General features: G+C 34.4%; 1 protein-coding gene across 1 annotated transcript in view; it reads right to left on the reverse strand.

Annotated features, from left to right (window-relative positions):
* Positions 1 to 2,487: 2,487 nt before the first annotated feature.
* The window catches only part of LOC129517096 (ovostatin homolog 2-like), a 41,930-nt gene continuing 16,829 nt past the window's right edge, over positions 2,488 to 27,588 (reverse strand). The window contains 20 exon segments of the mRNA XM_055336726.1: positions 2,488 to 2,540; positions 3,226 to 3,328; positions 4,319 to 4,387; positions 4,758 to 4,848; positions 5,914 to 6,038; positions 6,488 to 6,697; positions 7,728 to 7,939; positions 9,577 to 9,742; positions 10,586 to 10,660; positions 12,880 to 13,036; positions 13,862 to 13,943; positions 14,894 to 15,070; positions 15,802 to 15,885; positions 16,650 to 16,701; positions 17,380 to 17,498; positions 19,764 to 19,893; positions 20,255 to 20,483; positions 20,901 to 20,996; positions 23,497 to 23,648; positions 24,439 to 24,609. Of these exon segments, the coding sequence (XP_055192701.1) occupies positions 2,488 to 2,540; positions 3,226 to 3,328; positions 4,319 to 4,387; positions 4,758 to 4,848; positions 5,914 to 6,038; positions 6,488 to 6,697; positions 7,728 to 7,939; positions 9,577 to 9,742; positions 10,586 to 10,660; positions 12,880 to 13,036; positions 13,862 to 13,943; positions 14,894 to 15,070; positions 15,802 to 15,885; positions 16,650 to 16,701; positions 17,380 to 17,498; positions 19,764 to 19,893; positions 20,255 to 20,483; positions 20,901 to 20,996; positions 23,497 to 23,648; positions 24,439 to 24,609 (2,553 nt within the window).

Genomic DNA, 27,588 nt, shown 5'->3' on the forward strand with positions numbered 1-27,588 from the left:
TCTGTCCAATATAAACTAGAAGGAGGTTTCAATGCAAGGGGCAAGTAACAGAGCTATATTGTTCATTAATAGTCTTATTCTTTGGAATATATTTAGATTTCAGTTCCCTGTCATCTTTCATACTTACCAAGAAATTTTGCAAGTATAAACATTAAATTCTAAACCCTATCTGTGCCTTGAAGCATAGCTGGTAGCAGGCCTCCCCATAACCTCTTTGGCTGCTTAGAATTTGAAAAACAATTTTATTATACCAGCAGACTAACTATTGAATATGCTAAGTAAAATGGGGATTTAGAATTATTTACTTAGGCAAAAAAAAAAAAGTTTCCCACAAAAAGACATTATTTACCACAAAGTAAATTCCCTTCATTTTACTTGAACCTTTAGCATAAAATGTACTAGAAGAGTCATATTTTCCTTGAGTGAAACTCTTGAGTATGTATAGAGCCTAGGGTGTTTTTAAAAACTATGTATACTGATGTCATATATACACATCTGATGTGCCAAGTTTTGATAAAATAAGAAAACTGAGAAGGCATAAAAAATTCTTAACACAATGAAATAAACTTTTATAGCACCAGATATAGATTGACACCAGCAGTTTATCTATGATAAATCGATTAATAAACATTTATAAGGGCCAAGTTATAACGTGGACACTATAAGCAGTAGACACTGGGCAGAGAGACTACAAAAATAAGTAAGTCTAATCATCATCTATTAAAACACTGTATTTTTAATTTGTGGGGCACTGATGACAGAACACTGTTTCCAATTTTTTTTAACCCTACAGCTGGAGAACTAATCTGTATCTTTTTCTTGCCTGTAGCAGTATTCTCAGCAGGGTTAGAAGCCTGTATTAAAGTCAGTAGAGAAATTGTTTTCATTTCTATCCTTATTTATTCCAATTTCTTCCTGCCTCTCTTTTCTCAATATTAATTTATTGCTTTATCAGTAGTGTTAGGTTGAGCAAAGGATAGACATTGAATGTTGCTTTTCAGTAATAAGTGACAAAATTAGTACAATAAAAATGCTTTTTAAAAAGATAAAATTCCCTTGGGATGCATGGGTGGTTCAGCGGTTGAGCATCTGCCTTCAGCTCAGGCCATGATCCCAGGATTTAGGATCCAGTCCCACACTGGGCTCCTTATAGGGAGCCTGCTGCTCCCTCTGCCTATGTCTCTGTGTCTTAAATAAATAAATAAATAAATAAATAAATAAATTCTTAAAAAAAGATAAAATGCCCTTGGATTACCCTTTCAATCATGTGTGGAAACTCAATAAATCCATCAATTCATTTATGACTTCCTTAGTATTTTTCCCCCATTCTTTGATGATCTTTCATGGAGAAGAGTCTGTGTGTTTTGTGTTGCATGTGTTTATTTCCTTGAACTCAAATGAAGTCCTCTGCAACTTAGTCTCTTTCCCTCATATCCACTGACCCTGGCTTTCTCTCTTTTTCTCTGTATGTTGGAGGATTCCATATTATGTACATCACAATGTCTAAAAGCTTAAATTTAGAATTGATGACAATAAAGCAAATTATGAGAGTTGTCTTTAAAGAAAATCTTGAGTTTTCTAGGATGAAAATTCTGTATAATATACGGAAAGAAAAGAAAATCACAGACTTAGATGAGAAATGAGAGCATTTTATGGAATAATAATGAAATAAAATCTGATAAGAAGTCATGGCAGATTGCAGTATATTCAGTACAGGAGGTCGTTCATGGTTTTCTTCCAGGTTTGATACAGAAGAATGAGTTAGTTCATAGTAAATAGCTTTCCACCTGGGATATAAAAACAGAGTTTAAACGATGAATAACTATGTGTGTGTGTGTGTGTGTGTGTGTGTGTATACAGCTAAGAAAACATACATATATACACACATACACAAACACACACATACATATATGATATATATGTGAATATGTATAAATATAGGTACATATGTATTTAATGACATAGATTTTATAAAACAAAGATGAGTGATTTTTTAAAATGAGACATCAGTAAAAGTCACATATATATTTACAACTATATAGTTGTAAATTCTTTTTTTTTGTAAATTCTTTTTTTAAAAAGATTTTATTTATTTATTTGAGAGAGAGAAAGATGGAGAGAGGGAGGGCACATAAGGAGAAGCAGACTCCCCAATGAGCAGAAAGCCTGATATGGGCCTCGATCCCAGGAAACTGAGATCATGACCTGAGCCAAAGCCAGACCCTTGACCAACTGAGGCACCCAGGTGTCCCATATAGTTGTAAATTCTTTAAAGCTATTTTGAAGAAAATAAAATCTTAATCACTATCATAATATGCATCTAGAACACATAAACTATTCAAACTCTATAATGTATCACAGACTTCTCTTTGCTTCATCCATTGTATTTTTTTTTAGGTTTTCCTTTTAGTACCAGATATATTTTCAATGGTTTCAATGTTTTCAATATTTGTTATTTTCTTACCTCTTCCTGGGCTTTGTTTTGTCTTACTGGGAAGCTGAAACACTATTGATGTTGTAAGAAACAAGGGCATATTCATCTGGAAAATAAAGAGTAAGTTCACCCATCTTAAATCTCCAATTTTCTATAAACAGATTATGTCAGACAATATAGGTACATCAGGCCTAATCTTTCCAAAAATTTTACAAGACAATCAATCACTTCTCCAATTTCCAAATCCAAAAATATCCTATTTAAGCTTAAGGTATTTAATGAAGTACATTCAATTGGTAAATGATAGAGCAGGAATTCAAATACTTGACAGACTTTGTATGACATTCAATGAGAAACTAATAGCATTGACTTTCCGGGGAAAATTTTTATGGTCTTTATACATCTTAATAATTGTTTTAGAAATTAATCTATCAAGACTTTCCTATAACGTTGCAAAATATTCCCCCCTCCCCTTCTCAAATCAACGTCCATAAAGGTAGCATGAAATGTAATTCTTGGCATTGACAACGACAAAAATAACAACAAAGAGATCTTAAAGCTCAGCATGTATCTCAAGTTAAAGGGGAGCCCTCTCACATCAAAAGGATTCTAGGCATTGAAAAACTCTGGTAACTGGAAAATGGCCCAGACAAAATATATAGTAGGGAGAAAAAAATCAATATATAAAGTAAAAGCAGTCATCATTTAGTCTTTGATGACGGAGGATGATTTTGGAAAATGTAGAGGCTCAGGAAGTCATTAGCTTTAGGACATAGGCATTGCTTGCCTACCTTTTTCATAATAATCATAGACCATAACTGGGGCTGGCTGAATGTTGGACACAAGGTTGGTTTGCTCAACAGTGAAAGTAAAGTGGTTTGCTGTCCCAAAAACCTGTAAAGATGCAAATTATAAATACGTCAGGTCTGCATCACACAAAGACACAAATTATAAATACATTAGGTATAAATACCTCAGCAACAAAAAGAAAATCACAGAACAAATTATCTCTGGGAGTTCATGATTTACTTAATTATATAGATCTAGGGTATCAGGATCTTACATAATGACAAAATAATGAGTTAGATGATGTTAAATTATATGAAATTTTAAGTTCCATTTCTTATATTGAGGTCCAAGAAATCTAATTGAAAGCATTAGGGTAATGCAGGTGTGAATGGTCATGATGTACACATAGAAGGGATGACTCTAAAACTCTTGCTAGCCTTTGTTGGAGTTCAAGCCAAACTATAAAAGAATTATACATCTGCTCTGTAACCATACCATGTTAGATGCTGTGAGGAATGAAAAACAGGGAAATGATAGTTCTGACTTGAGAGTCACCTAGTCAAGTAGCAAAAGCATATATAAAATAATGTTAGAGTTAGTGGGGAGAAGATAGATTATCAGTGGGATTGAAGAGCACTGATCATCTTTAATGTCCCATATTTTTTGACTAACTCTGTCATATATACAGCTGACCCTCTGTAGGGGCATCAAAACCCTGCACAGTTGAAAATCTGATATAAGTTTTGACTCTCCAAAAACTGAACTACTAATAGCTTACAGTTGACCTTACCAATAACATAAACAAGACATATTTTGTAGGTTATATGTATTATATACAATATATGTATTGTATTCTTACAACAAAGCAAGCTAAAGAAGATGTCATTAAAAATCATAAGGAAGAGAGAATATATTTACAGTTTTGTACTGCATTTATAAAAAAGAAGTCCTGTGTGAGTGGACCCATGCAGTTCAAACCTGTGTTGATCAAGGGTCAACTGGATATATTCATTTACATATGAATAAAATACAAGCATCCAAGGACATTCAGAAAAGAAAAGAAAGCCATGGAGAAAAAATTATTACTCAACTTACAGTTTCCAAGTAGAAAAGAACATGGTCATTCTTGACTTCAGTCTTCATCACTTGGCCATTGTTTTCAAGCTTTATAGAAATTGGCAGGAAGGGATGGAGATTAAAATATTAAAGAATACCTCTAGTATTGAATATTTTCATGCTTTTTACTTAACCAGTTTTCAGGTATCTATATTATGGATGTTGTCTGTGCCATGATATTTTTTATAAACACAAGGAGGGACTAAATAAAGAACTAAATTATGACCTATGGGAAAAATGACTGCCAATTGCTTCAAATTAAGAATACTTGTTTCTCCAGTGTTATAGCAAAAATAAAAATGAACTTTGAGTATATTTATGTAAAGGAAGAATTACATGACTTTGTTTGGCTAACAAATTATTGTATCTATACACAATTTCTTTTTCTGGACTGAAAGTGTAGTCTTCTATTATTTACCTTCTCAATGGATGCCATGACTGGAGTAAATCCTGACAGCATTTTTACATCAACAAGGACCATATTGGAGTTATTGTGAATTCCAGTATACCTGAAATTTAAAAACAACACAAGTTTAGACAATAGCCTAAAAAAGTGACCTATCTTATGGCAAGGATGGTGGATACATAGATACCAACTGGCTATATATCTGGAGCAAAGGTAAAAAACTGAAGAGGGAACACCTAAAGAAAGTGATTCTCAAACATCTGTGAATAGAAACAATTAGAAAGACAAGGGACATATAAATTGGGATAAAGAGTGAATTATCTGGACCTGGAATCTCCCCAATCTCTTTTAAGTTTCCTCGGGGCCTCAAAGTCATAGCTTATAAACAAAGCTGATAAGTTTATATCACATATACTTATGTTAGCCTTAGATTTGCATAATACTTAAAGGATATCTTTATTTAGAAAGCAAGGTGTTGGTAGAAATTTAGAGTAGCCATGTCCCCAAGTCATGTAGATTATGTCCCTAACTCTGGATAGCATTGTTGGGACACAAAATTGAGAGTTCCATGGTGTATGCAGTTCTTATCTTAGCCCTGATGTTTAAGAGATTTCATTTGGAAATCCTAAGAAAAATCCCCCAAATGAATTGTATTCAATGTTTCCCCATGTATTAATGAGGACTAAAACTCTCTGGCACCTATAAATTATATTTTAACTCAGGAAAATTATTTTATCTACTCCAAAAAATAAAAATCTAAAATATTGCTCTACACAGTTAGAGAATAAACATCCATAAGTTTTCTCATGCTGGCCCACCTGTGCCTGTCTTTGGCACCTCCATTGTCCAAATCCAACGGTACTTCCATAAACATGAAACAACGGAGGCATTTCTGGCATATCAGTGATGCAGAAGCTTTCAAATTCATACTAGCCTACAGTACAATTCTCACTTGCATAAGCACTGCACTGTGATGTACACACAGAGCTAGAAAGAGACTATGCTATAGAAATGTCACCACCAACATAAGAACTCATTGTGGTCACCATCATTAATATTTATTTTGCTAGTATTTAAAACAATTACTTTTTTTAAAAAACAATTATTTTTTAATCTATTACTCAGTATCTCTCTAACCCAGGAGTTGATAACAAAATGGAACACTTACTTGAGGGTTACTATCAGGTCAAAATATCTCTGAAATGTATCTGAAGAGTTTTTCTTGATTATCTCCAAGGAAAGGGAAAATCCAGATGCTTTTTTAGGTAATAGTACATTATTCCTCAGGGTAACCTAGAAAGAATGCCAAATCAGAAGACAATCCATTCATATATCCTGTAGTAAGAACTGAAGGACTTATTTTTTCTCTATTTTCATTATTACTGCACTTTTTTTTTACATTTTTATCATTAGGGAATAAGGCAAAATGTAATTATCCAGGTTTCAGTAGACCCAAGAATCTTCACATAACCAAATAATCTTGACATAATGGAAACATCAGAATGCTTTCTAACAGTGATGTTCTTCAAGAAACCTCAGTTATCTAGCTATGCTTTTAAGAGTATCTTTCTGTAAAATAACTTGCATTTTCAACTATTGAATAGAAAATATCAATGAGAGAAAGAACAGAGATAATAATGGAAATACACAATGGCAAAATAACACTCCATCTGTACCTGAAAGGATAGTCTAGCTCTTTAACTGGAAAATATTTATCTTTGTCTCAGGTAGATTTCTATTACCTGGATAAATGCACAACCTTGTCCTTCCACATCTAGTGTGTATTGTCCATGTGCTTTTGTTAGTTCAGAACGCTGGACCAGTAAGCGATTATCACCGTTGACCTGGAACATCTCATTGGATTCTTCACCGCTTAAGGTGACAGTGTTTTGATCATTAGAGAAGGTGAACTTCATATAGTGGGTTATAGCAAGAAGACAGACAGCAGTGTCCTGCAAAGAACAGTAGAAGCAAAGATCTCAGCTTGTTATGATGCCATATTAGTCATCATTTGGCCATTAACTTTAAGTCGATTCATAAAAATATTCCTATGACAGGTTAACAGAACACCAAGAACCAAATCCTAAATAATAGAAAAATACATTTGCAAAAAAAAAAGAAATAAAAAGAAAAATACATTTGCTATGCAATTGTTGTCATTTAGTCTCCCTCAACAAATTCAGATTTTAGTAGTCCAAGGATTTTACAAAGTGTAATCTCTGCATTGAAAATAGTGCCAAATCTTTTATAAAAATTGACATAATATAATATTACTTATATTATCATATGATATTTCCTTTATGTCCATTTACTAAGTATTTTGGTTACCTTGGACAATGCTTATGCCCATTGATCTTTGAAGAAAGTATTCAGAATCAGAAAAGGTTGTTGTGAGATACACTAATATGGTTTTATTCAGAAAGTAAGACTACAGTAAAGAAAGTAAGGAGGGAAGTAAAGCTTTCCTTTGAGGGAAAGAAACTGCATTTCTTTCAATTTTAATTTTTTTTCCGTTAAGACACAAACCACTATTCTTTTTATACCCATTTCTTCTGTTACTCATTCCTTTCATTGTTTTTCCCAATGTATATATCACAGAAACAGAGGGAAATATTTTTTCCTGGTTGATATATAGTATCATTGGATATGTAACTTATCATCAAGACTCCAGTGCTTCTGACAACAATCTCTTCTAGACCTGTATTCTACTTCTACTGTATACATGAAAGTAGAAATTAGTCATAAATTCCTTGAAAAGAGGCTTTAGTTTATTCATTTATACCAATAGAGAGTTCTTCCTAGAGTGTCTGTTACACAAGAACAGCCCAATAAATAGTTGTTGACTAATAATAGAATACATAATATCGAATATTCTTCATCTCAGAAAGCATTTTCTATGATTACCTTTGCTATCTAGATTATTGAAAAGTAGTATCTTTTGTGTTACACATATTGTTATTATTATTGAGAACAATCAATCACCTGAGTGGAAGAGAAGCCCCCATGCGAATTCATCTGTTGGGCAAGCCATTGCACAATCTTACTCGCATAGGTGAGGTCAGGAGTTTTCTTGGAAAGAACAGCCAATAGGACATAACAAGTCTTCTCGGTCTCAGCAGAAGGTGCATGAGGAATAAAGGATGGGGATGTGTCTGTCTTGGGTTTCTTTGCCCTTTCCCAATATATCACATTATCTGAGGAAAAGGAAGAATTTTCACACAGTCCCTATAAACACCATTAATTACTCATAAGAATAGTGCAAATTCCATTCCTGGCCTCTGCTATGGGCTGAGATGAGTCCCCTTCAAATTCACATTTCAAGTCCTAATCTCCAGTACCTCAGATTGTGACTGTATTTGGAGATAAGGCCTTTAAAAGGGGTGATTCAGTTAAAATGAAACTATTTGGGTGGGCCCTAATCCAGTATGACTGGTGTTCCAATAAGAAGAGGAATTTGGGTGCAATTGTAAATGGGATTGACTCCTTAATTTCTCTTTCTTCAGTCTCATTGTTAGTGTATAGGAATGCCATTGATTTCTGGGCATTGATTTTGTATCCTGCCACGCTACCAAATTGCTGTATGAGTTCTAGCAATCTTGGGGTGGAGGCTTTTGGGTTTTCTATGTAGAGTATCATGTCATCGGCGAAGAGGGAGAGTTTGACTTCTTCTTTGCCAATTTGAATGCCTTTAATGTCTTTTTGTTGTCTGATTGCTGAGGCTAGGACTTCCAATACTATGTTGAATAGCAGTGGTGAGAGTGGACATCCCTGTCTGGTTCCTGATCTTAGGGGAAAGGCTCCCAGTGCTTCCCCATTGAGAATGATATTTGCTGTGGGCTTTTCGTAGATGGCTTTTAAGATATCGAGGAAAGTTCCCTCTATCCCTACACTCTGAAGAGTTTTGATCAGGAATGGATGCTGTATTTTGTCAAATGCTTTCTCTGCATCTAATGAGAGGATCATATGGTTCTTGGTTTTTCTCTTGCTGATATGATGAATCACATTGATTGTTTTACGAGTGTTGAACCAAGGGGAATATAAGGGAAGGGAGAAGAAATGTGTGGGAGATATCAGAAAGGGACACAGAACATAAAGACTTCTAACTCTGGGAAATGAACTAGGGGTGGTGGAAGGGGAGGAGGGCGGGGGGTGGGGGTGAATGGGTGACGGGCACGGAGGGGGACACTTGACGGGATGAGCACTGGGTGTTATTCTGTATGTTGGTAAATTGAACACCAATAAAAATTAATTTATAAAAAAAAAAAAAAAAAAAAAGAAGAGGAATTTGAACACACAAAAGGGACACCAGATAGCCAGGCACACAGAGGAAAGGCGGTGTATTGACAGAAGGAGAAGATGTCCAAATATAAGCCAAAGAGAAAGACTTTAGAAGAAACCACACCAGTTGACACCTTGATCTTGGATATCTGGCCTCCAGAACTGTGAGAAAATATATTTCTGTTGTTTAAGGAACCTGGTCTGTGGTATTTTGTTATGGAGGCCCTAGCACACTAATAAGCCTCCAATAGCAACTTCCTAAGGTTAAAAGTGGTATGTGATTAAATCCCACAAACAGTACTTTTGGTCTATGGCATGATCACAATGCTTGATTTCCTTTATTTCACTCATTTGAAAAGAAACTAGTTGAAAGGAGAAAGAAGGAAGTAGAAAATATGTGATGTTCTTCAGAGATAAAGGGGCCATTGAGAAACCCCAGAAAAGAAATAGAAACTTATCAGTGAAGACAGGGTTCCTATATGGTTGCTAAGTAAGTTTCATTGCTTTATTCTCAAGGTCATCCCCATTAGTAAAAGTGAATAATAATATTTACTTGTTTTGGTAGCAGATTGATCGAGGATCTGGAGTAAGGATTCCACTTGCTTCTCTCTTTCAGCTAATGCAAAAGCATAAGCTAGAATTGCATGGATATAGCCATTGGTGACACCATTTTCCAGTGCCTCCTCTAGGCAAAAGAGTCCATTTCGTAGAGCAGGAAACTAGTTAAGGAGAGGGATAACATATTTTAAAAATATATCAGAATACTTCATAAGCTTGCTGAATATTTAAAATAATCATTCTTTATATAGTATATCCTTGAGGTATATTTTACATAAAAACCTATTCATATGTACACATGTATTATACTTTATAAAATTGTTAAAATTCATTTTTAATGGCAACATTAGTATTTGGGAAATAAAATATACATAATATGAAAATAGTTGTTTTATATCTCCTCAGTAATATTTTAATTGATAATATGTACTTCTTCTATGTGGCAAAGCATATGAATTTATTTTTAGACCTAAGATATTTTACTCTAATATCTAAAATAGAGGTTTATATTTCTAAAGATGATTTTTGACATATTCTAATGACTCAGAAAATTCCTGCTATCTTAGTTCAGAAATAGATTTTTGAGTCAGATAATCTGAATTTGAGATGGAGTGTAGCCAATATGAATCATGCTTAAGTTGAAAATGTTTACACACTGAATTGGTTAGGCAAATAGAATATTAAGTTATGCCTATACATAGAATAGGGGTTCTTCACCTGAAATTCATGGCCAAACTTCAGAAGTTATTTCAATACCCAAAATGGTATGAAAAGCTTGTGTATGTGTGCAGTTGTGTATTCTCCCTATAGAAAAACTCAAGAGTGCTCATCACCAGTTTCTATGAATCAAAAAATCTTTGAGCAGTATTCATTTAAGGGGTGGTAATGAATTAAATGCTCTCTTGATGTTTCATTCCGTCTGAGAATTTCAGATCACTCTGAATCCATAATTAATTTAATGTGCATTTAAGTGACTGGAATTCAAGGATGATGGGAAGCCATACAGTGAAATTGAGTCCAGCTTCAAGGAGGGCTCCAACAACATATGCAGTGAATAAAATGTTCTCTTCTTCTCCACCCTAAACACAAAGGAATAATTAACCAGAGGACAGTAGGTTGAAAGTATGAAAGTATGAAAAAGTAGAACAAATACTCTTATTCATTAAGTATGAAAAAAACAGTAGAACAAATACTCTTATTCATAAAATCATCTTAAATGTAATTTTAAAATTAAATGGTTAATAACTATGCTGAATAAGAATCCATCAAGATTTATTACAGTAATGAAATAAAAAATAGCATTAATCTCAAGTACATTAAAAACATAATACACATCTATTTATGCCCTAATCTTGGGCATGAATTCCAAGCAATTCATATGGCTCTATTTTACTCTATTTGTTGTTAATTTGGAAAAGCAAGCAAAGAATTTCTGCTGCTTGGAGAGAAAATTTCTGGGAAGGTGCCTGAACCTTTCTGGAAAAGTATCCTGAGAAGTAACAATAGTTAGGTCTCATAGATTTCTATTTTTTTTTTAAAGATTTTATTTATTTATTTGAGAGGGAGAGAGAGAGGAAGTGAGAGAGACAACATAAGCAGGGAGGAGGGGCAGAAAGAGAGAGAGACCTCTCTGAACATGGAGCCCAGCATGGGACTCAATCCCAGGACTCTGGAATCATGACCTGAGCTGAAGCAGACTCTTAACTGACTGAGCCATCCAGGTGTCCCCTCATAGAATCTTAGAGGATAAAATCAGAAAAGCATGTATAAGTTATGCAATTTGTAAACTGACAGTGAATAGAAATGCAGTGGGGAACTTAAGCATTAAGTAAACCAGCATTCGCACCATAGATTCTGATTCAAAAAGTCAAGAATAAGACAGAGAGAGCTGTATGGAGCTCTAAAGATACTAATACAAGCAAAACAGTATTCAGCTGGCACTGGAAATCCACTGATCTAGCATAAACCTCTTTTGTTCTCTAAGCAAAAATATGACCTCTTTCTTCTACAGAAAATGAATATCTGAGGAGCTCAGTTTTCAAGGTACAAATAACTGTAGAAGCAAACACTAAAATGAGATGCAGTAATCCATTTAAATTATAATAAGTTCTATTACCATTCCTCTACAGTATAGGTTTTTATTTTTTCGTTGCTTCTTACTCTTGTCCAATTTGATAGGCACGCATGTGTGCGTGCACGCACACACAAACACACACTTAATTATGGAAGAGGGATTGGGTAAGATCAGACAAACTGAAGCAGTAGTCAGTAATGAATTCACTAAGGAGAAAAATGTAGAGATGTTTTAGAAGAGAACATGAAAAATTCTCATTTTCTACATGAGAACAAGGCCTCTTCTCTACCAGGGAGCTACTGTTGTGAAGAATAGATTTGGAATAATTTAAAGACATTTTTCTACACTACAGAAAGTACAGCAATCTGAAAACCATTTGCATTAAAATTGAATACCACACAGAGTGGCCATTTGTCCATATCTTGAAGTGGATTAGCTTTACATTCCCAAATCCAAGAACAGGAATGGTGATTAAGAAGGATACAGCAGGAAAGCCCAGAATATTTCAGGTGATAGTAGGTTATGTTAAAGTATCATGATCAGAGGAGTTGTTTCCAGAGGAAAATACAAAGATTAGGAGAATAAAAGACACAGGGGATGGAATGGAAGTGGACACCTATCTGCAAAGAAAGGAAATCAGAAGGGAAAATTTCTAGTAATTTACCTAAATATGGATAGGGAAAGGGAAAGCGTAGGTACCATTAAGGACATAGTTCATATCTTTTGAATTTTGACCCCTGGCAAGCGAGGTCTTTATGCTTTGACTTGAGAAGGTATTGGGAGAGTGTTTCACTGAAATGCTGTAAATTCCCAGATATGTTTCCTGAATTTTCTTGCTATCCATAATAGGAATAAATTCCCTAATCAAGGATCCTGATTAGGATCCTTTACATATTGTCTGGCTCCAAATTTATGAATGCTATATTCCCAGATTTTTCTTCCTTCTCTCCTGTTTTCAGTTTATACACTGAAGGAAACTAGTTCTATGGAAGAACAAAAGACAGTGAAGCAAACAGCAGATTCATGAGGAGTTAAGTCTAGATGGGGTAAACAAGTATGTAGTAGAATGATGCTGTTGACCAATATACTACAGGCCTATGCCTGGGAGATTCAGAAGGGTAATATTCACCAGAAAATATCCCTGTTCCAGATTAATTAGATCAGAGGTAGGAAAGATAGGCAATGCAAAGGGGCAAGGAGAGCCTGATTGTGTTCATCTCTTACCTCCCAGGCATTGTTGAAAACCTTGCCATCACTTTCAAAGCAGCCATTTATGTTCTGTTTGCTTGAAAGCCAGATTAAAGTCTCTCTTTGAACGTGTTCATCAATGTAAACATATTCCTTCATTCTCTCTAATGTCTTAAAAGTAAGGGCACTGAGCCTGTAATGCAAATCACTAGTTAGACAAAAGTTAGGTAAGAAAGAAATGTCATCTACTCCACAGATTCACTTACCATTGTTCCCTTTGGATAACAGATGCATCTAATTTGGCTAATGTTAACTGCAAAGAATCTTTACTGATAGTGCATTTTTTCCTTTGGGTCAGTAAAATGTTATGAATATCAATATGTAAAGAAGAAGTGTAGGTCATTTTCAGCATGTTTACAGACAAAGTTCTTGCTTTATGGTTCATTAGATTATCTATACATGGAGATGAAGGGGGTATAATCAGATGCGTCTAGTTTGTTTGTTTGTTTGTGTTTGTTTGTTTGTTTTAGAGGGAGAGAGTCAGAGAAGGGTGGGAAGAGGCGGGGGAGAAGGAGACCTCAAGATGGGGCTTGATCTCAAGACCCTGAGATCATGACCTGAGCCGAAATCTAGAGTTGGATGCTTAACTGACTAAGCCACCAAGGTGCCCCTTGAGCTTTCTAGTTTTGCTTTCCTTTCTCCTAACTCTACATAAGTCTCTGAGAAGTGCAGATCAGCCTGTGTCACTTTCCACAAGGTTAGATTATGGAAGTACAGGGGATTGTCAGTGAATGATCAGACTCCTCGACAAATTGCCATGGCACTCCAGGTATGTGGTTGCATTAGAATTAGAATAATCAAACACTTTAGCTTCTCTGATTCATCTCTGTAAATTCACTTTGAAACCCATTTTGCTTCTAAATCCTACCAAACTCAACTCCCTTAGACCCTCACAAGCCCTCCTCAGATCACTCCTATATAATTCAAGATAAAATTTTTTTTCAAGAAAATACTTTACCATATGCTTCCTTTCTGATTCTTCTGCCAAAAAACACTATATGAACCATCAAAGTTTTTGAAAGACAACTGTTTTTGATAACCTAAAGTAAAAGATCAGGAAATTATTTTTTTAATCTAAGAAAATTAGAAGAAAAAGAATGGCATAGTACAAGCCCTGTGTTTGGGTTTTAGACATAAATTATTAGATTGATCAATTTTAATTTCTGAAACTCAGAGTCTCTACTCATAGTGAGAAAAAATAAATTTTACTTTCTGGGGTTTTATGACAAGATATTACATGTGACTATATATATACATATACATATATATATATATGTAATTATAGGCACTTAACTAATTGTTTAATACCTTTTCCTTAAGGTTAATTTTCTTTTGTGTTATCTTTATGAAAAGAAAACCTGAAGAAATTATACCCTTGGGTCTTTTCTTGATAGCATTTTTTTTTTCAGATTTTAAGATTTATTTTTTTATGAGAAACACAGAGAGAGAGAGGTAGAGACATAGGTAGAGGGAGAAGTGGGCTCCCTGAGGAAAGCCCAGTGCGGGATTTCATACCAGGACTCTAGGATCATGACCTGAGCCAAAGGCAGACACTCAACCCCTGAGCCACCCAGACATCCCTTGATATCATATTTTATAAGATTTATACATCCTTTTTCTATATACAAATCCAATCACTCCATTGCAATGGAACACAACTGAACAAACAAACAGAAGCTGATAAATGAACTATTTATAGCTACTATTAGGAAAAACAGCAATGAACAAGGTAACTTGGCAAAATATTCAGATTAAAAAAACTAGACTCATAATTTGAGATGTTATTGTTCTGAATTGAGAAGCTATATGACCACACAGATACTGAATTAAAAAAAAAAGACTAGTTTGGACTCAGAGCATCCCAGTTCAGAGTTTAGATCCACTGTCCCCCACCCATGATAATATATCACAGTAAGAGCTTTATGACATCGTAGTATTAGTAACAATTAATTTTATTTATTATGGACAGAAATAACTTAAATGGTCTCACCGTTAGACAAGAAAAAGAAAGCCTTAGATTTAACTTCCTTTGTCAACTGTTTAGTAGATTTCAGATAGTCAAGGACATAGGTATCTGATGCTAGTAGGGCAATATTCTGCTCTCCACATCCATAGGGCATTTGGAGAAGATTCTCCAGATTTTGCATAGCAAGTCCTAAGATATCCCCTAAAAATAAGAAAAACAGAAGGTTGCTACTGCTTATAAGTTGGCATCTCAGCATTAATAACTGTGGATAAAAGACACATAGTGGAAGTAGGAAATACTTTAAATTGTATTTAAAAGGTGGAAACAAGGAAAGTTTTCATGAGGTAATTCTAAAGAGAAGATAGGCATGAAAGGTGAAGTTAAAGGAGGTTCTGGTATGAAAAATATTTCTGAAAATCTCATTACCAGAGAGAAGAGGAAGTTAGAATGTGTGTTTGTTTGTTTGCTTGTTTGTTCTTCAAGAAATTGACCCTGTGGATTATAAACTGTAATCCATCACTCCTAAAGAAGTGTTAATGCTAGAAAAAAGTTTACCTCTTATAAAATGATATTTTTCTGTTACTGAGGAAATTCCCACCATCTTTAACAAGCAGAATTTATTCTGATTCTTCAAAAGGGAATTTAATATTTCAGAAGAATGAGCTATATAACAGAAGGCTTTGTTTTCTAAATGCCAGTCATCATCCAACAAAACAAGTGTTTCCCAGGACATAGACTTGAAAATGGTACTGTAATTCCTTTAGATCCCACATGGAAACAAGCACAGAGGATGAACCTTCAACAGTACTTCCCTCCAGCTAATACTTTAGAAAAATTTCTCCATCATGTTATTTTAAGGCTTATTATTTTTTTAAGATTATCTCAATCAAAATTTTCAAAGCATCATGAAAGACAAAATTTAACGAACTTACCAACGACAGTGACAAAGGCCCTGGCTGATCCTTCTACTACATTGTTTGGCAAGTCCAAAACTACCTGTTTGGAGGCTTTGGTTCCTAGAAAGAAAATATCGATAAAGATAATGTGATAATTTTCTTTTATAAACTGTAGCAGCTGATCTGTGGGACCAATATATTAGGAAGTAGATTCCACTATTTACTTTTATTTTGCAAGTTGCTTGTTAGAAAAGATAAAACTGACATCTCTGATCTAGTTTAAAATCATGGTACATACAGAAAATGGTATATATATATGTATGTATTGGATAATGGCCCTTATCTTCCATTAGTTTAGTGCCTAAACTTCTATGTATCAAAAAAATGCAAAAAACTACTGACTGTGACATATAAAATAGCACACACAAAAGGTAAAGCTTGGAGAGTCCCACTAAAATCAGATCATCATCAACAAGATGGCCACAAAGCAGGTGATGGAGGGACAGTGATGTAGCTCTCAGTTGCTTTATCCCAAGAGTATAAAGGGCATAATCATGATCTTCCTCTGTCCAATACTGTGCCACCATCACATGACAAGAGGAACCAAAAATATATAAGATGGGAAAAATAGGCTGTGGCAGACAAATGTCATAGGTGAACTAAAAAAATCAAAAGACCAAAAAACCTCTCATACTTTTTGTTAGCCAAAATTATACAATGGAAATAAGGCGTGAAATGAAGTAATCCTCCATTAGATCCTTAAAATGTAATCACTGAAATGACTCAATATGACAAGGGAACCAACGTGGAAGGAGAGGAAATAAGTTGACTCTGTTGATAAATTTTCTTTGGGACCAATCTGACCACTTAAAGGATCCTCTTACCTTTTGTACAGATAAGGAAACTTTGGGTCATTTCTTTTTCAATACCTTCAGGCTGTCAAAGAGTAAACAACAAGCACAAAATGAGTCTGGGTCACCTTCTATGTAGGAAACGTTATCAAGCCTCAGCTCAGATAGGCACGGTTGGCACATTATTTGTCCCTGGGAGATGATCCATTTGTTGCTCCCTTTTGTTTAAATTTGAAGATCACTGTACAGTACCCACTTTAGTCCTTGTGTTCCCACAGTTCAGACAGAGATAACTTTGACGTCAGTGTGGGACAATCTCCACTCCTCTGATCCTGTCTAGCATCTCCAGTAGACAAATGAACATGTTTTGCAGGGTAGGGACAGGTCAAGAGGCAACATGAGAATTACGCACTGACCAGTGTTAATTCTTTTTGAGGGTGATGAGAACTACATGGGAGTGTAGGACAAATAGATCTGTCTTGGATTTGGGAGTTGGTTTAAAAAGGGAAGGGAAGAGCAACAGGAAACATGAGTCAGGAGAAGGAAAATATCATCAAACCTTTTTTGAGTGTTAAGTTTTACTATCCTGGGGTCAGATATTAATTAAGGAAAGGATGAATTTTATTGCTGTTTTATTTCATATAAAATGTTATGTATTGTGTCAAAAGTAACTGTAGTCAATCAAGTTTATTCAAGAAGAATGTCTTTACGTATTTAACTTATTTCTTATCTGGAAGAGCTTGATACTTTCGTATGCACATACCTCTACCAACAGACTTTTGACCACAGTATCTTTCCAGTTTAGATTCTGCTGCTCAGTTGCTTCTTTTGGGCAGGCACTACTTTGTCTGGACTCAGCAACTACAGTGATATTCACTTTACCTGGAAAACATTCCAGAATATAAGTTAAATTGATGACTGGTCCATGTGTAAAGGGAAATGATTAGAGTCTAATGAACCACATCTTGAATCCAATGAACTGAATACTATCATCATATTTATGCTTGACCAAAATAACTTGCTTTTTCTCCTGCTTGAAGATAATTTGGTATGTTCTGTTTTACCTGTTTCAAGATTCCTTACATTGAATAAATGATTCATTACCTTAAAAACACAAGAAACAAATATGTAAACAAATGAGCAGAATCAGACCTATAAATACAGAGAACAAACTGATGGTAGCCAGAGAGATGGGGGTGGGGGAGGATGAGCAAAATGGGTGAAGGGGAGTGGAGATCCAGGCTTCCAGTTATGGAATGAATTGTCATGGGACTAAAAGGCACAGTAGGGGAAATGTATAATAATATCATCATAGCCTTGTATGGTGACAGATGGTAACTATACTTGTGGTAGCACAGCATAACCTATAGTGATGATGAATCACTAAGTTGTACACCTGACACTTATGTAACATTGTGGGCCAACTATACTCAAACAAAAAAATTTTAAACATCAACCAGCCAACCAAAAATAAGTGATTCATTTACTTAATTAAAAAGTAAGAAATTTTAAGGAAAAATAATAATTTGCAAAGCCAACAGAGCCAATTCCCTGATAATTGATTGTTTATGAAGGTTACATAGACCAATATGCAGACATAACATCAAATAACCAGGACTCCTAACTTTCCCCAAATTTGAACAAACAAAAATAGTAAAATATGACATGGTGGAAAGGGCGTTATATTTAAATTAGTGTTAGCAAGGAGTAGTTTTTTTTTTACCTTCCTGTGAATCATAGATCATGAAATTAAAACTGATCTTCAGTTTCCTTGTAAAAATTAGAAGACTGAAAAGGATCATTCTTTTGGTTTAGTATTACTGTACGCCTAAACACCTATATATATATATATATATTACTATATAGTATAGTATATATATTATATAGTATACTATATATAGTAATATACATATAATATAGTAAATATATAACTAGTTATATATAGTATATATAGTAAATTGTATATATAATATATACACTATAATAAATATATACATAAGTATATATTTACTATTCTTGTTTTTTGCTTATTGCTGTGTTTTGTCTCATTTGTTTCTTTTTAAGAAAGGCTTTGATTCTCCATTCTTAGAACTATGTCCCCCACTTAGTGTCATAAAAGTTGCCATAAAAAATGCCATGTAGTATTCTATCTTAATTGCCAGGTTTAGATTTTTGAAGACCTACTATAGTCAGAACAATTGAGAAACAAAATCTAACAGGAAAACTAGTTTTAATCAGACCAACCTCACAGGTGAACTAAAATGATCTCATAAGTAAACCCATTGCTGTCCCAAATAATACAATGAATATGGGACATGAAATAAAGGAAATTTAATGACAATATTTTACATAAGCGATAATGCATATCATGCCTCTACCACATCTGGTGTTTTCTGTTTACTAGATTCTTTTTACCTTTCCTTTCCCTTATATTTTCAACAAGATATTTTCAAATTTATTTTTCTATATTGCAGACAGTATAAGCATGAAGACAATACTCTTCTCAGTGTTTGATCTCCATCCAAGTGTTCAGTATTTCTGATGTCTCATGATATATTTAGTAAATTTGCAAATCCTGGCAATCATTGTGATTGAGGAGAAATTTTGGTAGGTTACATGTTCATGATATAGGTGAAGGAGTAAGTTAGAAGTGAAGGAACTAGGCCACATTAATGAAAATATAATCTTCTTTTAGTATATGATGTATGGATTTGATAAATCATGAAAATTGGCATTTATATTGTATTTCAATCACATTATGCTTTTATGCAATTGAATTGTAGTTTTGCTCTACATAAGCATAAGCAACTGGAATTAGATGATAAAAATAGAATTTTTTTAAATAGAATTTTTAATAGAGAATTTTAAAAAAGGGGAGGGAGAAAATTGTTTGTGCAGAAGGTGTAAGGGAAATAAATGAAGGGAATAAAAATAGGCTGGTTTCCCCCTTCACCTATTTTACCCATCCCAAGGATTAAGAGTATACTTATCATGATGAGCCTTAAATAGCATATAGAATTATTGAATCACTATATTGTGCACCTGAAACTAATATATGTTAACTATATTGGAATTAAAAGTAAAAAAAAAAGAAAAAAGAAAGACACTGGCTTTCCATGAGACATTGGCATATACATAGCTGCTTACCCAATATTTTAGGTAATAGAGTCCAGACATATGTTTTCTTCTCACCAGCTTGGATAACCTCGCTGCCATTGTTTATAGGGGTGCTGATATTTGCCTCAAAATCCTGGGATGCTTCCAACTGAACAGAAATCTAAAAAACCAGTCATGCAATGAGGGTGACACTCTAAATACTTTACTGTTACTACTCTTCTTCCCTTGAGAAAGTTAACTATTTTAAGTTAGCAAAAATTAAAGATACCAAATGACTTCTCACAAGAAGAAAAATAAGGTAGAACACTCATCATTATGAAAGGACATTGTCAAGTAGTATTTAAATCTTTGCTGTGAATTAAAGCAACAGTTTTTGTCCAGGGAATATGGAAACAGGTCTCATCAATTTGTAGTACCATTTTGCACTTGAATAAAAAGAAGATGGCAATAGTCAAGGAAAACACTGAGGGATCTCTTGGCCATGTTAGATTTTTGCCTCCATGTCAAAGGCAGCAACTTACCTCTACACATGTATTCAGGTAGCTGAAGACATTGACAATCAAATCAGATTGTTCATTTCGAACAACTGAAAAAGGCAAGGTCATTTCAACAAAGAAAGGTTGGGAGATTTCCAGGGTAGCTGTTGATGATATGCCAAATCCAGCATCACCATTCACACAGAAGCCATTTGCCTGCCACTGTGTTATAGTATCAGGGATAACAAAGGACAGATTTGCTGAGCCTGAGGAACTAAGGAGAGATCATCGATGAAATGCATTCTTTATCTAAACAAGGAAACTAAATTTAGTCCAGAGCAAGCAAAGGTATATTAACCAAAGGTTAAAAGTAAGTTAAGATGTTTAGACAGGGCATTAAATAACAATCTCGAGAGCTGGATTTCTATGAAATTTATCCTTAAAAATGTCACATTTCTTTAAACACTGAATTATTTTTTAAAAATTGAGGCAGCTTACATCTATATGCATGAGATTAATAAATGAGGAATGTTAGGGAAAAAATTAAAATATGGGGTCAGTACATACAAATGAATATATTACATATTTTACAAATATGGTATTGATTTATATATCCAGAAATAAATTTGAAGAAATAACCACAAAAAGAAAATAGAAATAAAGACACAGGAGAGAAAACTCAAAAACTCACTCGACACTGACAAGGTCCCATATCCATGTCTCTGGAAAGTTTGTCCTTACTGTTTCTATTATAGCCTGTCCTACATAGTCAAAATTCTCCTTCAAGCTTTCATGAGCTAAAAGAAAAGAGAATACTTTCTTTGGAGAGAATGAAGGTATGGGTTTCAATGGCACACATCTATTAGCTATGTCTTTATCCACACATGGTCAGTGTGAAGCAAAATAGGGCTTTGCTCCTGGCATTATTGGCATTGCCAATAAATATACATTTCAACCAAGGCATCAGCATTTTGATGTTCAAATCTCTGCCACTACTAAAAACAGCAACAAACAGACAAAAACAACAATTGGTCTACATTGTTTTTTCACAGCCAAATTTAGAGAAAGTTATATTTATTTATTGAATTGAGTTTCTCATTTGACAATATAGTGTTAGTTCCATTATGCTAACATTACTTTCCCTAAAGTTTCTAGGGACATTAATATTACTAGTTCTAAAGAACACTTTCTTTCATTTGCCTTGCCTCTAGTCTGTATTTGACATTCTTCATCACTGTGTTCCTTTCAAACTGTCACTGTTGTTAACTTCTGTGATAGCACATCCTTCTAGTTCTTTTTCCTTTGCCACTCTCATTTTGCCATTCTCATTTGAGGATGTAATTAGTCCCTCTTCGACTTGTTACTAAGAGCTCTGTTTTAGGTCCTCTTCTTCTTTGCGTTATACACTGTCTCCATATCCTCACACATGGTGCCATTACAGTGTGTGAGCTGATGACTGCCCCCCCATCTCTGTGTCCCCTGACTGGACCTTTCTTCTGAGTCCCAGACTTATGCATGTCATACCCTTATGCACACATTTCTTCTAAAATGCTTTTTAGGCATTTCAAATGAAACTGTTCCAAAAGTAAATGGATTATATCCTCCCCCAGTATTTCCTGTCTCCTTGACAGGTACCAAGATCCACTTGCCCAAATCAGAAACTGAAGAATTGTCCTTGATCCCATGCCCCATCCTACTTTTCCCATCCTAACCAATCTGATGAAAACTACTTGGAAACAGCTCTCAAATCTATCCACGTTTTTCTATTTCCAGTGTCTTTTCCAAGTACTGCCATCTCTCAATTTGATTACTAGCATTTAGAATATTTCATACAAACAGCCCAAATCCCAATCCCCTTTTCCATAGGGCAGCCAGAGATATCTTTTAAAGACACATATTAGATTGTTTGCTGAAAACTTGTCAATAGTGCATTATTGATTAAGATGCATTCCAAACTCTTGGAATGTCCTACAAGGTCTACATAGCTATCTACCTTCTTAGCTTGTCTTTCAGAGTACTTTCTCCCTGCTTGGAATGCCCTTCTATCTCTTTTGGTGGGTGGTGTCTTACTCATCTTTCACTTCTTGATATAAATGCTACTTCCTTTAGGGGCATATAATAGGCCCTTGGAGATTTGAAATTAATGTCTTCTACTCAAATTCTTTCCATATAATGCACTCTCCCAAGGCTTTTGGAATTACTGTTTCACTATAATGCTTCCCTGTTAGACTAAAAGTTCCAGGAGAGTAGAAAATAAGCCACTGCATTTACAATGTGTGACTCAGTTCCTGGCCTCAATAAATGCTTCTTGAGTGACTTAACAAATGCATAACTGAAGAAAAAAGAGATTAAAATGAATGATTCTGGGTTTCAAAATATTTTATTGACACATACTAAAAAGTTGAAATGTTTCTGATAAAGTTTACTGAATATGGTGTCATTGAGTAGCAGAAAAATGGAAAGCCCAACCTCTTGATTAGGACTCCAGAGTAGTTTCAAACTCTGGACTTCATAGGGCTTCTTGACTCCTCACTGAGTCGACCCTTGTTTAAAGTTGTCAGGCCTTTCACTTTTCTTGAGTAGTTTTAGTACTCATCTTTATGATCATCCTGACTTCAATTACTATACTAATTCAATGTTATGTAGAAGGACTTAAGGGTGTTATTCAAATTTTTTCAGACCTGGAATTCAGCTTCAATTTTAGTTCCACTTTTATGATCTTTTGCATTTTGCTTCCCTGTCTAAATTTCTGTTTTGAAAATCTTCCTGGTTACCTCATTTATCTAAGACTATGGCTGACTTTTTGTGCTTACAGCCTTTCCAATAGAAAGTGGACTGGTATTTGAACATGCTTCTCTGATGCCAGCTTTTTGGCTCTCTGGGAGTTAAAATATCTTCGCCCTGAACTCTATGTATTATGGTTTATACATAATAAAGGAATAAGGGCCCTTTAAGGACACCTCATTCTTCTGTCTCATAATCACTTGTAATGACTATCTTCCTATATCACTACACGTTGCCTGCTTTCTATGCTCTCCTGATATTGTGTTCTACCAATAAAAATAAACTTTCATAGTTGAAGCAAATTTTTTCTTAAAAAAAAAAGCAAAACAAAACCATTTCCAGTCTGCCTTATCCTGCTTTATTCACTTGCGGATGGATTTCTAATTGTAGCCAAAGACATGGCATAATTCACATGTAAACCCCAATTTTTATAGCTTTATCCCCAAAACACCCAATTCTATGAATTCTTTTAGCCATCTCCCAGATACAAAATTCTAGATTACCCACATGCAATTCTGGATGGGGCATAACTGTATATCGGTGCATATTCTTCTGGGGCTAAATATGATGGCCTAGAGAATGGCAGCCTTCCCTCCATTGAACATACTTCTGGTTTCCGGTAATGAAGATTGGTAAAGACTTTCAGACCCATACCCTTCCAAGAAACAAACAACAAAAGAAAGTTGTGAATTTCTTTCATGTAAGATCTAAAAAAGGGCTATTAACTATATTATAAGTAGATGATAAATACAGGTGTCTTCCACTAGCAAGGTCTGGGATTTTCAAGTCACCTTTATTTGATGTATGGAAAGTTTTTAGTTTGGAACAAAAATGATAAGCACTAGGATTTGTCTAGCATTTTTGTTCTAGGATTTTGCTAAGTATTTTAAATTGTTCCCCATTTAATTTGATGGGAGAAATACTTATGAGATAAGCACTATCATCACCCTAATTAACATCAAACACAAACACATACACACATAATGCATAGTCAGTCTTGTGGAGAGCTGGGACAAAACTAACATCTGTCTAATTATATGCCCTTTTTCTCCTATACATCTAACTTCAATTATAAAGATCCCTTTGTGGAGGCCTCAGCATATCTAATTGATAGCCTAGATATAGATGGAGCCTCCACTATATTTTAGCATCTTCATTTGATGATTTCTGCATAATATTTATTGCAATAAATTGACTGTTTCATTATTTAAACATGAGGTTTCATAACTTCATTGTCACTTATTTTTAACAAAAGAGAGAAAAATCAACAAAAATTAATATCTCCTTTTTATAAGACAATTTCTGAATGATCTTTAAACAAATTATGGACACCAATCTCTACAAATAGGAAGAAAAATATACAATGAATAAAACATAGATATGCACAATGAATACTAAAATCAAAATTGAGATGAAACAATTCTTAAAATATTAAATGATCTTACCCTGAGAATATCATAGATGTCTCCATCCCCATAGTTGCTTACAGGTATGTAATACAAACCATTGTAAAACATATCCTTTTGAGGAATGCAAGCTTCAAGCTTGCCATCATCAAGGTTGAGACCATGATGGAAATAACCATATAGTTCGATATTTGGAAGCAGGCTGTACACCTATGAGAAAAATCACATGGTTCACAATGATTTTAAGCATTCCTTTTATTTTTACAAAATTGGCAAGATTTGTGCTGTAATGATTTGTTCTTTTCTTTAAGGAAGTAACCATCACATAGAAGACATGAATAGCCACTTTTCTAAAGAAGCATCCAGATGGTTAACAGAGACATAAAGAGATGTTCAACAGCACTCATAATCAGAAAAATACTAGTCAAACCAAGATGAGATACCATCTCACACCTGTCAGAATGGCTAAAATTAACAACACAGGAAACAACAGACATTGGTGAGGATGTGGAGAAAGGGGAACCCTCTTGCACTGTTGGTGTGAATGAAAACTGATGCAGCCACTCTGGAAAACAGTATGGAGATTCCTCAAAATTGAAAATAAAACTACTCTATGATCCAGCAGTTGCACTACTAGATAAATACCCAAAGGATGCAAAAATACAGATTCAAAGGAGTACACAAACCCCAATGTTTATAGCAGCATTATCAACAATAGACAAACTATGGAAAGACCTCAGATGTCCACTGACTGATAAATAAATAAAAAAAAAGATGTGGTATATATACACAATGGAATATTACTCAGCCATCAAAAAGGATAAAATCTTGCCATTCACAATGGCATGGATGGATCTAGAGGGTATTATACTAAGCAAAATAAGTCACTCAGAGAAAGATAAATACCATATGATTTCACTCATATGTGGAATTTGAGAAAGAAAACAGATAAACATATGGGAGGGGATAAAGAGAGAGAGGAAAATAAATCATAACAAACTCTTAAAGATAGAGAACAAATTGAGGGTGATGGGTTAGAAGGGTGATGGATATTAAGGATGGCACTTGTCATGTGGAGCACTGGCTGTTGTATGTAAATGATGAATCACTCACTGAATTCTACTCCTGAAACCACTATTGTACTCTATGTTAACTAACTAGAATTTATTTTATTTTTTTAAAATTTTTTTTAAAATTTTTTTATTTATTTATGATAGTCAGAGAAAGAGAGGGGCAGAGACACAGGCAGAGGGAGAAGCAGGCTCATGCACCGGGAGCCCGACGTGCGATTCGATCCCGGGTCTCCAGGATCGCGCCCTGGGCCAAAGGCAGGCGCCAAACCGCTGCGCCACCCAGGGATCCCACTAACTAGAATTTAAATAAAAATTTTGAAGGAAAAAAAAAAAGCTGATCCATGATATTTCATCTAACACTTTTGAGTCAACTTATCCTTTTCAGAAGAGGAAAATTTCAATTTTTTTTGAGGTGGTTAATTTCATGTTCATAACATTTTTCAGCTTTGGTTAGGACTTAGGATAGCTTGTAAGAAAGAGATGACTGAAGATCTGTGGATTAATCCAAGGCCTAGTTTACAGATGATCCATTTTATTTATAATGCTATGATCCCGAGTCATCTGGTAGCTGATTCTAAATCTTCTCAAATATCCTTCCAAAACAAATATAAGGTCAAAGAGAAATAATAACGCATAAATGTATCTTTAACATTACTAGGATATAGATAATACCATGACCTTCAAATTCCTTGTCAGTAAAGAAATTAACACCAAATTCCAACAGAGCTCCATACTTCTGAAAATCTGAGGGTATGGAAAGTTGGAGAAGGAAGGCTTAACTGAGTATAAGGAGAAAGAAGAGACTAGATAGAGAAATGAGAGGAAATACACCAAATCTACTCCAGATAAAGAAAATATAATATTCTGTATCAAAATATGAGTCCTAGTTTTTAGACTCAATATAGGATACAGGAAAGGGGATTGAAATGAATCGGCCTGGAAGTGGCAGCTCCCAAAAGCATAGCTGAAGGGAAATAGATAATTAGAGCAGGTGTGATGCCCCTTGGAAAGAGAAAAAATAAATGCTTCTTGAGTGACTTAACAAATGCATAACTGAAGAAAAAAGAAATTAAAATGAATGATTCTGGGTTTCTGCCCCACACCTTAGCACCTCCCTACTTAAAATAAAATAAATAAAATATTTAAAATTATTTAAAACTAAAAAACTTACAAAACATAATATTAAAAGTAGTATAAACAATATGAATTGGAACTCATTTATATAACATGACTTACAGTGTTAATATTGCCATAGATAGTAAACAAGGGCAACTAGTTTTGGCTCTGTGTTATATTCTGGTTCACTTGAATCTTCCAGTCTGGTGAAGTGCTTCTGGCATTTTCTAATGATGGACCCTTCATGGTTTTTCCTCAAGATGGCCTTTCTAAGACCTTGCTACCTCCAGTTGTAGTAAGAATGAGCAGAAACTATTTATTCTTGTTCCATTAAACTCTTAGAAAAAAGTATATATACATTTTCCACATTTATAGGTAAGTTTATCCTTTATCTGTTGATACTTTTCTGACTCTGAAATCAGTTAGAAGCTTCTTAGCTCCAGTAAGAAATGTAAATGTACTTAACTTTTAGATTGGGGAAAAATGTACAGTTTATGTCATGGTTAATAATTGTTAGTATAGTTATTAATTAATTTTTATACTTTATATTTAAAACTAGGTCTACTTAGTATGTTGAAAGCAGAATGCAAAATTGCATTTTTCAGTGAGATCTCATTTGTAAAATGCATATGCTTTCAGAAAAGAGATTTAAACAATTGCATCAGAAATGTTCATTTCTGTACAATAAAAGTCCATTTTGTGGAAATAAAAAAATATATGTCTAAGTGTTAAGATTATAAATGATTTTAAAGATTTCCTTCTTTATGCCTTTGTTTTTTTTGCACATTTTCTAACTACACAGGTGCTGTGGTCTGAATGTGTGCATCTTCTCAAAATACACATGTTGAAATCCTAATGCTCAATGTGATGGAATTAGAAGGTGAAGCCTTTGGGAGGTGAATTGGTCATTAATGTGAAGCCAGTAGAGAATGAGATTAATGCCCTTGTGAAAGATGCCTGAGAGATGTCCTTTGTCCCTTTCACCATGTGAGGATACAAG

The sequence above is a fragment of the Nyctereutes procyonoides genome, unplaced genomic scaffold, assembly GCF_905146905.1.
Source record: "Nyctereutes procyonoides isolate TBG_1078 unplaced genomic scaffold, NYPRO_anot_genome, whole genome shotgun sequence".
NCBI lineage: Eukaryota > Metazoa > Chordata > Mammalia > Carnivora > Canidae > Nyctereutes > Nyctereutes procyonoides.